General features: G+C 42.2%; 1 protein-coding gene across 1 annotated transcript; it reads left to right on the forward strand.

Moving 5' to 3' along the window:
* The first annotated feature begins 5,595 nt into the window (after nt 1-5,595).
* Nucleotides 5,596-10,569, forward strand: LOC112993242 (ras-like GTP-binding protein RHO). The gene is made up of 3 exons (XM_026116667.2): nt 5,596-5,757; nt 6,381-6,991; nt 7,762-10,569. Exon 2 carries the CDS (start codon nt 6,383-6,385, stop codon nt 6,944-6,946), a length of 564 nt encoding a protein of 187 aa, XP_025972452.1. The 5' UTR covers nt 5,596-5,757; nt 6,381-6,382; the 3' UTR covers nt 6,947-6,991; nt 7,762-10,569.
* The last annotated feature ends 610 nt before the right edge of the window (nt 10,570-11,179 follow it).

Below are 11,179 nucleotides of genomic sequence, written 5' to 3' on the forward strand. Positions count from 1 at the left end.
CTATTTAAAGGCGCCGGGGACTTTCTTAATATAGCCGGCCAATGGGAGCCAAGCGGGTGAGGTCATCCCCGGCGGGGAGCGCCGCGATTGGCGGCGCGCGGCGGGCGGGGCCAGGCGGGAGCGGCGGCACCGGTGGGCGGGGGAGGGGGGGCGCCAGGGCCCGCGCGGCGCCCGGCTCGCGGCGGGGCGGGGAGTGTTTGGAGCCGCGGTGTGGGGCGGTGGCGCCGGGCTGGGGGGCGCCGGGGCTGGGGGGGGGGTGTTTGGAGCCACGATGTGGGGCGGCGGCGCCGGGCCGGGCCGTTGAGGGCTGGGTCATGGGGTGGCTGGGGCCATGTTGTGGGGTGGCCGGGGCGGGGCGGGGCCGGGAGGGTGTTGCGGGGGCCGGGGCGGGCCCCTGTCGGGCCGCCGGTTGCTGCAGCCCTGCGGCTCTGAGCTGCCTCCCCGGGGGGGGGGCGGGGGCAGGGGAGAGAAAAGGGGAAAGGGAGAACCGCTGCGTCCCACATCCAGCCTTTAAAGCCCGAGCAAAGTGGAACTGAGAGTATTCCAGGCGGTTAAATAAAACAAAAGCGTTTGCTGGATATTAGCGAAGAAACGCAGGGCTCAGCCACTTGCCTTCCTTAAAGGAAAAAATTCATCATGTTTTGAGTAGGTCTCCTGCCAGCTTTTGGCCAAAAGGGAACTGAGAAATTAAAAACCGGGAGAAGTAGCAGGCTTGAACTGAAATGCCCTTAGTCTCAATTTACAGAGATATCAGAAGTCACGGTAATGAAAAAATGAATGTGGAAAATAAACGAGTGCAAGAGGCGTTTCAGATTGCTTGGAGGAAAGGGTGCAAGTACCTTCATATAAACAGATGGCTCATGCAGAGTGCGTTAATAAAGGCATGCACTGTAAAGTCTTACACTGCGAAACTGCGGGTACTGATTCACTGTGTCCCTGCTGCACCTATCACTGTTTACTGGGTCTTGTCTTAAGCTTTTTTTCTGCAAACATTTTCACCTAGATGATGTTTCGTGGCTACTGCCTCTCAGGATGATATCCAAAGTGTCCTCTTCTGCTAGCCAGGGGAGGCATTAGTGGATGGAACAAAAATAATTTGGCCAGTATGATTCCATCTGTATAAAAAAATGCACTTAACAACCAAATGACCAGTTTGACAGCTTACTTTCAGTAGAGTGCTGCAAAAGTGTATTGTCAGTAAGGCAAATAAGTGGTTATGGTTCACTTAATCCTACACAGTGAAATATAATTCATCTTCTGTTAGGCTTTTTCTAATTCCCCTTTCTCCCTGTCAAAAGAGCATGTTTCTGGTTGGTGATCAATTTGATGACTGTGATGATCAATTCCATCTTGAATTTACAGGATAGTTTTGTATTTTGATCTTACCTTGATCTGTGTACATTTATGTAGTATTTTTCAAATGAAAGATTTCATCTATGCACATGTGCACTTTGCAGCTTGAAAAAACAAGCTATAGGCTTTGGGATTTGAAATGTGCAAGTGGATATCAAGTTCAAACTGATGTTTGAAAAAACAAACTGAAAATGTAGTCACACACATGGATGTTATCCAGTACCTCTGACCTTTTAATGGGTTAAATTTCTAATCTGCATTGGCCTTTCACATTTATGGTCACCACTCACAATTTTAAATTCCTCATGAACCAGAAGTGACCTATGTAGAAAGGAGATACTCCCCATACTACCACCTCCTTCTTGTGATGGCACAGTCGCAGCTTGTAGCTGTTTTCTCTATAAATATAATCACAAGCATGTAGACCCTTTTGACAGGCAAATGGAATTAATTTGCTGTATAATGTAAATCTTCTAAATATATTTGCTGTTTTACTTGAAGCTCTTCAAGAATATTAAAATGATGGATTTTATGTTGGAGTTCAGTGCCATCTTGTGGCATGAATGCCCATGTTCCTTATGAGTCAAAAGCAAGAAAGCAGTTTCTGGGAGTCAGGGAGAAAAGCTACAAGTATTTTATAGATAGTGATAGGTGTTGTTTAAATACATTTTAAAATACTTTTTCATCTGGCCTTTTGGGTGCACAAAGAATCATGCCTGAATATTTAGATTTGTCTTTTCATTGGTGTTAGCACTTCATTAAGTAGAAAAAAGAGCAATGTGATTGAGCAGTTAGGTTGATCATCTCATTTCTGCTGTGCCATGAAAGCCAGGGAAATGCACAGCTTATTCATTCCAAAGCACAGAGCTCTTTTGTTCACCCAAAGTGCTGTTAGCAATTATCTGTATGCCTCGGCGTTCAGTAAGTGAATGTGCATTCATGCTCTCAAACTCTGTTAGACTTCAAAATGGGGAGGCCTCATCTAAACTGTCCGCTGGGGATTGTCTCTGGTCCCAGCTTCCAAACTATGCTCAGCAAAGGTCTAGCTGGCCTGAGTCCAGCCCATGCCAGGAGTCTGAACAGCATAGATGTAGTGCCAGTACCCAGTTATGGCCTAAGCCATAACTGCTTAATTTGCTAGTATAGTCTTCCGCAGTTAGGCTGTAGCCAGTGGGCCTGATACTTCATCTCTCATCTTACAAGAAAGACTTCAGCAAAGTCCATGTAGTCCCTTGACCTAGGAATTCAAAATGCCTGCAAGGCTTTGTACTGGGAGGCCTGGTCCTGTGACTCACTTATGCTGAAGTCCCACTCACTTCAGTGTCCTAGGACACACTCCAGAAGTGGTCTCTACAGGGAACATCGAGGTCACTGTAGTTATAATGTATTTAAACTTAAATATGTAATACACGTGATGCTTGATGCTGGCCTGGGCTTCAGACATAATGGAAATTTGCTACATGCTGTCTTTCTCCTGCAGTGGATTTAGCCCATAAATGTTACCTGAAAGCCACAACATGAATCCCTGAGTCTGAATTTTACTGAAGTTACAGGAATAGTGTGGTACCTGCACTGAGCTGTCTAACTCAAAGTGAGGAGGGCGTTAATTTATATTATCTGTTCAGTTACATTTGCTTCTCTTCTCTGGAGTATCCTTTCTTCAGATCATACACAAAAGCATGAGGTGAGCCAATTTCAGGGACAGTGGAAATCAAGAGAGGAACTGTACGTAGGAATCCTTTTCTATTCCTGCTTGGACCAATGCATCAGGGAAAATGAAAATGTGGTCAGAATCACAGTACTGTGAATGCAGCAGAAAGAGGAACTGCAGCAAGACATGAGCACAGTGGATACTACTCTGTGGAAGTGCTTAGACTTCGTTCTCGTGGTGGTGACTGGGAGCAGAGATGGAAAATCTGGAAAGAAAAAAATGAGAATAGACTTTGGGTTGAGGAGGCTTTCTCATCTCACTAGGGGATTTTGTACACCCCTGATTCTGTATGCAGGCATGGTCTGGAAGGGACCAGGGAGTGTAGCCAGTTCACATATTTTAGGGCTGAATTTGAGCCTTATGTTGTGATTTTAGATATCCTGCTCAAATTTACATGATATACTAAATTATACTTCTTAGGCAAGCTGCAACTTCATTTCCAGTAATCCCCAAATGTAAACTCTCTGACCAGAGAATTTATTAGTTATGCTGCACCACATATATCTGTATGATTGATGAGGAAAGTATGAAGCAGGAGTAAGAAGACACCACTTCTTTGCTTTCACTGCTTGTGCTGGTGGTTTTGAGATAAAAACTCAGCCTTTTGTTTTTTACATGATTTAATCCAATTGGCATTTTTTGCTCAAGAAGACAATTCCAGTACAATTACTGGAGATCGTTTCCAGATTATATGCCCCCCTGTTCTTTTTCCTAAGCAGATTTTGTAAAGGGCATGTCTGTAATTCAGATAATTTGTGCTCAAGCATAAATCTGTACCAAAAGCAAGAAAGCCCAGCAGGGAATATAATTTCTGTCCATTTTGTCAATAAGTAGGCAAGTAAGTACATTGCCCACTGTGGCATAGCATGCTGAGTATGTGTATGTGCCAGTAATGGCCAACCAAGTCCTGCATGCCGACTTGTCCTGTAATGCTAGCAACAAGTATCCTGCAGTCCTCACTGGTCCTCATGCAGGCAAAGCCTCTTAGTGAAGTAGGGAAAGCAGGAGCCAGCTAAATATGAGCAGTTTACAGGCCACTGCTAGAAAACGTCTGAGTAGATGTGAGAGGACAGGCAGACACGATGAGTCTCTGGCTCTCCAGGCTGAGAAGAGTTTCTAGGATGTACAGGAATCAGAACACTTGTTGTACATCATGGCAGGTTCATTGCTTTCCAGTGTCCTTGAAGAAAAACAGAATTTAATTCTCAGATCTTCTTGTGATCAGTGCTCTCAGCAGAGAAGCTGGACTAATCTGCCTAGAAACTGGAATGCCAAGGTTCAAAAGAGGGAGTGGAAAAGAATTGTGTATTTTTGAAGCAGAGGTTCAGGCTAAGTACAGCACAAGTGAAAGCACATGCCAAATAAGAAATGGCTTTATGACCTTAAAGAGCTGTGTGGGACTCAGTGGCATTACTCTGCCTGAGAATAAGTGAAGCAAGTCAGAATCCAATGACTTTTATTTTGTCAAGTTACTATAAAATTTGGGCTTTAGTGGCAAGACTATCAGAGTCGTACCCGAATAATACTCAGGATATATGGTGTGGCAAAGTAAAATTAGACCACCGTAGAAAACTAAAGTGCCTTCAGGCCTCTGACTCACTCAAGCTAAAGAAAAAGCAAGATATGAAGCTCCCCATCTTTGGGCTAAAACCTTCATCTGGAATGAAGAACTCTTCAGTAGCTATATGAAAAAAATGGACTGACCTCGTAACTACATGCCAGCAGTTAAGTATCTGCCTCACCAATAATGCCTTTGCAGTCACTTCTCTCTGCAGAGAGATCAAATTAAGCTACCTTGGTTCCCTTTGTCCTTAGTTTGTAGTGCATGTGAGCACCTTGCAGTCTTTGTCTACCAGGAAAACTGGGACAGAGGCAAAAGAAATGACTTGTCCAATGCCAGCAGGATAGCAGGGAATTCAGTCTTCATCTCTGAAGTCCAAGATAGTTCACACTATCACTTAACTTGAAAACTGGACAGTTCTTTTTCTATAGACCATTGCCTTGATAGATTTCATTTCACTACTGTGAGGGTGGTCACACACTGAAATAGGTTGCCCAGAGAGGTCATGGAGTCTCCATCCTTGGAGATGTTCAAAACCCATCTGGACACAAAGCCTTGAGAACCTGCTGTAGTTGACCCTGCTTTGAGCAGGGGGTTGGACCAGATGATCTCCAGAGATGCCTTCCCACCTCAGCTGTTCTGTGATTCATTTCTCTAAGATGTCTCAGCAGATCCGGAAAAGAGTATCCTGAGGATCTGGCTGGCAGGACTTTGATCTACTGCTGTTTTACTCTCTAGTTCTCAGCCCTATGCACAAAACCAGTTTGGCACACCTGGTACTGAAATGCTCACTCAAGATAAGTTTTGCAATAGGAAAAGGGAATTTCTAAAGCAAATGTGCTGTGATTCGTTAATGGATTGCGTAACTTGCCCTTTATTGTCAGTAAAGTGGGTTTCCTTTAAGAGGCATGATCTCATTCAGTTCTCTTTGTAGATTGGTTGGCTAAATTTAGAAACATCAGCCTATTCCTTTAAATACAATGTTCATCATAATGGTCTTTGTAAAGTGGTGGTGAGTTCTCTGTATAGGGGAATCTGTGGCCTACGGAAACTGAAGTGTAACAAGATTGGAAGAAACCAATCTAATACTGAAAATCAAGAAAGGAAGATTGATGCTGGAAATTACTATCCTGTAAGTCTAACAGACTTCTATTTTATATAAAATAACAGCGAATATATGAGGAGAGAACATTTTCTTAATCCCACATGAGAACAGATCTATGAACAAAGGCAGCATGGATTTACAAAGGATAGCTATTGCCATTGGTAGAATTTCACTGGTGACCATGGTGGGAAAAATGTAGTCAATAAAACTTACTTGGATAGTTGTTCTGTACAGTGTTTTATATTCCATCTCGCTTACAAAATTAAGTCATTCAATCTAGAAAATGAAATCTGTTATGAACTGAACACTGGCCATAAACAGTGCGTGAGATGATAAAACAGAAGCATAGGACACTGCAGGAATTTAGGTTACAGCTAGACTTGTTTTTTATCTTGAACTTCTGATGTGTAAAAATAGTCAAGAGCAAGGTAATCACAATTTCAGAACATTCTAATACTAGAAGAACTGAAGGGCAAAAAAGGAGGAACACAGGTAAGAGAGAAGTATGGAGAGAAAAGATGATATAATGAGAAGAATTCCAAAATAATAGGATTTCTTCTTCCATTCTTCTACTCTTCACAAAAGCTAAAAAAAAAAAAAAAAAAAGGGCACTGGATTAATTCATTTTGTACCTCATCTTGGTTTTCAAGGCATGGCTGCTCTTTGGAGAAAGCTAACTGTTGTTGGAGATGACAGCTGTGGTAAGACATGCCTCCTCTTTGCTCTGCGCCACGAACAGCTTCCCAAATGCTATGAGCCAACTGTGTTTGACACTTACACCACTAACATAGAGGTAGATGGGAAGAACCTGAAGCTAATTCTCTTCGATGTGTCAGGGAAGGATGAAGCCGGTTATCAAAATCTCCGCTCAGTTTCCTATCAGGACACAGACGTTATTTTAATGTGCTTTTCTGTGGACAGGCCAGACTCACTGCAAAACATCCTTGATATTTGGGTTCCAGAAATCAAATTCTTCTGCTCCACAGTACCTATTATTCTGGTAGCTACCAAGATAGACCTAAGGGATGATGAAGGTGTTAGAATTAGCACTGTGAAAGGAAAAGCTTTGGCTGCCAGCATTGGGGCATATGCTTACCTGGAGTGCTCTGCCAAGACAAAAGAAGGTGTTGATACAGCCCTGGAGATTATTAGCCAATGTGTGCTAAATGAGAAAAGAAGAAGAAAGAGGCATCATAGGTCCTGCCGAATTTTGTAAGAGGAGTGAATTTTGTTTTGCTGTTGGATTTCATGATGTGGAAAGGTAAGTAGCTGTCTTTGTTGCTGTTCTGTGGATACTTTTGGGGCTACTCTTTATGTGATAGAAGGAAAAAAATCCCACTTCTGGCTGATGGAAAATCTGCAAAGTCTCAAAATTGAAAAGTTAGATTTGGAAAGTTAGATTTCCATCTTGAGAGATGGAAATGACCAAGCTACAGTTTTCCAATGAGGTCTTTCGATCAAGGGGGATGTACAACGACTAGAGCAGGAGCTAGACCAGCACTACTGGGACATTCACAAGAACATGGAGTTGAGTGAATCTAACCCCAGCTCCCTGCTAGCAAGGCTCACTGATAAGCAGCCATGATGACGAGGTTTCCTAGTGCACAGACCCTTAGATAAATTTCCTTCAAGGATGTCCTTGGGGAAAGGAGTCTCCATGCAGGTAAGCAATAATCTGCTGTATTAATAGCAGTGGATTTCTGACTGGCAGAACAGGTCTGACTTTCTTCAGGACTCATTCGCAGAACTGGCCTGGGGTTGGATCCTCAAGTGCATTAGGGATGCACTTACAGAGTGCAATAAAGGCAATGCTGTCTCCATCTCTTCTCTTCAGGCACAGGGAAATAAACTGAGTTAAAAAAGCCTAGCTCTGGGTTAGGATAATCTGTTTTTTGATAGAATTCTTACCTGCAAGATGAGAGACGTTTGAGGACTCTGGTGAGTCTCTGGTGAGAAAGACCAGACTTCATTTTATAAGCCTCTTTGTCCCTATGGTCTGAATGTATCTTAAATCTTTCTCTCTTTCCTTAGCACTTGCAGGCGGAAGAGATGAAGTAAAGGGAATGCCAGCAACTACACTCTCAGCTTTGCAAGTCATTAACAATCTGGAAAGAGACTGAGACATGCTGTCAAGCTAAGCAGAGAATCTCAAAAAGGCACAGAGATGGACCAAAATGGAAAGGCTTGGGGTGCATCTCTGTACTCCTTTCTGTGAAGCAGCGACTGCTCCCAGCACAAGGAGCTGAGTTACAGATTCACATTAAAGGTGCAACACTGGGAGCTGGTAAATAATGTGAATGGAGGGTTTGAAAGAGCACATGCTGTGTGTCAGTAAGTGGATGGACAAAAATTCTAAGATGAACTCCTTAGGATTCTGAAATAAAGGGAGAGAGCTAGCGGAGTGTGACTGTCATGAATAGGAGAATACCATAAACTAGCACTTTCCTTCACTGACTTCCTCAGAGGTGGTTTTGTCATGCTGGCAGCTTGGTTACAGTTCCCCAGGAGGAAATAAAATGAGAGTAAACACAAATTTCTAAACTGATTGTGCTACCTGCAGCTGTACACTTAGCAAACTAGCTTTCCCAGATAAGAGACCTAGTAAAATACGCACTTAAGATATTTTCTTACCCATTCTTCCCACCAGTATTTGTCTGTTGATGGTATCATGAGTAGAAATGCTAGGGTTGGCCAAATATTCATTATTGAATGGGTTCTTGCTTTCCTTCTGTATTAGTTTTCAGTAGCAATTTTGAAATCCACAGTCTTACCGTGGCATAACAACAGATGTTTCAAGGGTGATACTTTACAGTTTTAAAAGTACCTTTCTTCCAAGCATCTCAGAGCACTTTTTAACATGAATTATCAACCCACCTGTTGGTAATAAGCTACGTTTTCAAAAATGAGGAACTTAAACTGCATGAAGATTAAGTGAGCTGCCTAAAGTAATTGCAAACCATTTACTTCCCGGAGCTTCCTTTTTTGACCATTTCTCCTTGCCCTTTCCCTTCTCCCTCCTGGACCTTCATTTGCCTTCCCCTCTGTTTATAATAATCCTCTCGGTGCAACCTGATATAGTTCCCAAATTTAGAAAAGAAATCCAGTTCTCCACTTGCAACTTGAATGTGAGTTTGTGCTGTGCATAAGTGCTTTCCTGATTCAGGTAATAACACACATTAGTGCATTTCAAAGAGCTGTATTTATGTAGATGGCTTTAAATTGTTATTTCTATTTTATATATTTGTGTGTGGGTGGGGAGGATTAGACTGCAGGTAAGTTAAAGAGCACAGGTGTCTCAGGTGCCTCTGATGTGGGGTATTGAATTGGAGAGAGACAGTTTTGCAAAGATGCCAAGCACTTACTGCTCCCACTACTTTGAAAGTGGAGACCACTTTGAGCTTACACTGAGTGTTTCTCAGTACAGTGCTGGCCAGCACATTGTCTGGCGTCTGTTTTTAATCTAAATCAACAAATATTTTCCTTCAGAAGGGTACTTTGTTCAAGATAAAGGTAATTGGTTTTACTGTCAGTATATATCTCTGAATTAAACTGTTCTTGTATTGACCTTAATATCTATTTCTTAAGATTAACCTTTTTAAATATTTTTATGTGAAATAAAATGCTGGCAATCTCTTTCCACAGTATACTCCTCTGTATCTGGAAAAGGGAAATCTCTGGGAGGTTTTTGGTCATCACTTAGGCTAAAACTGTCCAAATTCTGATTTTGACACTTTTGTCAAAAATCCAAATGCTTTTTCTTTTTACCTGTCTCAGAGCACTTTTTTAAGAGCAGGTTACCAGCTCGCTCTTCAATAAATCCTTTGGACAGTTGTCCACATTTTAGGACACGGTTCCCATGAGAAATCCCCAGACTGAATTGTTTCCTGCTCTCTTTTAGCACTTGCATGTGATTCAGAAAGGAGGGGACATAGACATGAGACAGAGTATTAGCCTGAGACATCTGGGTTTCCTGCTCTACAAGTTTCCTGTATGACTGTACAGAAGAGACTGTGCATGTCCACTCTGCAAAGTTGCTGGAAGGAAACCATCCATATCCCTGTGGCAGCATGGAGCTCGACGGGTTCATCCTTGCCATTTCGGATTATGTCTTTGTGAGCCCCTGCAGTCAGCAGTGCACACACACTCTCTAGCTGGTGCTGGGCTTCCTGCTCCCAAGCCTGCTGGGACGGGTTGTATTCAGGCATGTGGAGGGCTCAAGTATTAGCCATGGGAGAGCTAGAAAATCTGTATGAGACTGGTATTGGGAATGTGACTGGCTATACATGCCTATATCTTAAAATCTGGAACAAAAATCAATAGTGATGAATCCACATGGAAGGAAACTGCCAGCAGTCAAAATTGAGGCTGAACTTGAGCCAGAAGCACTATCCTCTAAAGCAAGTCTTTCTTCCAGTATTGGAGAGGAGAGGAGAGGAGAAGAGAGGAGAGGAGAGGAGAGGAAAAGGGAAAGGGGAAAACACAGACTGTTTTACCAAATGTATTTTTTATAATTCTGTGGATTTAAATAAATATAAAATATGACATTTTTTGTTCAGGAGAAATAAAGGAAAGAAGAAGTACTGTGGAAGAGAAGACCAAAATTAACTGAACATTCACATATCATTCAACGGCCATTTCTAGGGTGAAATACACTGTTTTTTTCCTCTCACAACAGTTTAAGACAGATGTCCAATTGAAACAGCAGGGGACATTTATACTAAATTAGATGAATATGATCATATGCATGGCAATTAAATGAGAGCTTCTTTGCAGTTTCAGTGAAGCAATTATGCAAATAAATGATGCTTATGGCTTCCAGTTAAATGAAAGAAAGAGAAAGAAGGGAAGAAAGGAAAGAAAAAAAGAAGGAAAGAAAAGAAGTAAGGAAGAGGGAGGAAGAAAGAGAAAGAGAAAGGAAAGAAGGAAGAAAATATCCATACATAGCAATAACCAGATGTTATGTGAGAAAAATTTTCCAGTTTCAGTGCAAAGACAATTTATGTATTTCATGCAGTAGTGTTGTAGTAACTAGGAAGGAAGTGTAAGAGTGTCATCAAGAAAAGGTTTGCAGACAAGCTGACTTTGTTGGAGAAAACAGACAAGCTTCTGGACGTTCATGTCTTCAAGCTCTTCTTCCAGATCTTGTCTGATAAAGAACTTGTGTTTTTCCTGTAAAACTCTATATACTATGATAAGCCACAGAGCCGTAAGAAAACTAGAATGCGCTTTGTATGGAGATTTGGGCAGAACCTATAAGCTTCAGTGTATCTATGAAATGACACATTACAGTGCTTTAGCAAAAACATACCACGACAGCACACCATATAGAGCTTTGGGAAGAAGAGAAGTATAAAATACTCATTGCCCTTCTGGGGAGTGGAACAGAGGGAAAGTAATATGCCTTGCTTAGCAAGACCATTTTGTACTTTGTATTTGTCTTCTGTGTCAG

This window comes from Dromaius novaehollandiae, chromosome 3, assembly GCF_036370855.1.
Source record: "Dromaius novaehollandiae isolate bDroNov1 chromosome 3, bDroNov1.hap1, whole genome shotgun sequence".
Taxonomy (NCBI): domain Eukaryota; kingdom Metazoa; phylum Chordata; class Aves; order Casuariiformes; family Dromaiidae; genus Dromaius; species Dromaius novaehollandiae.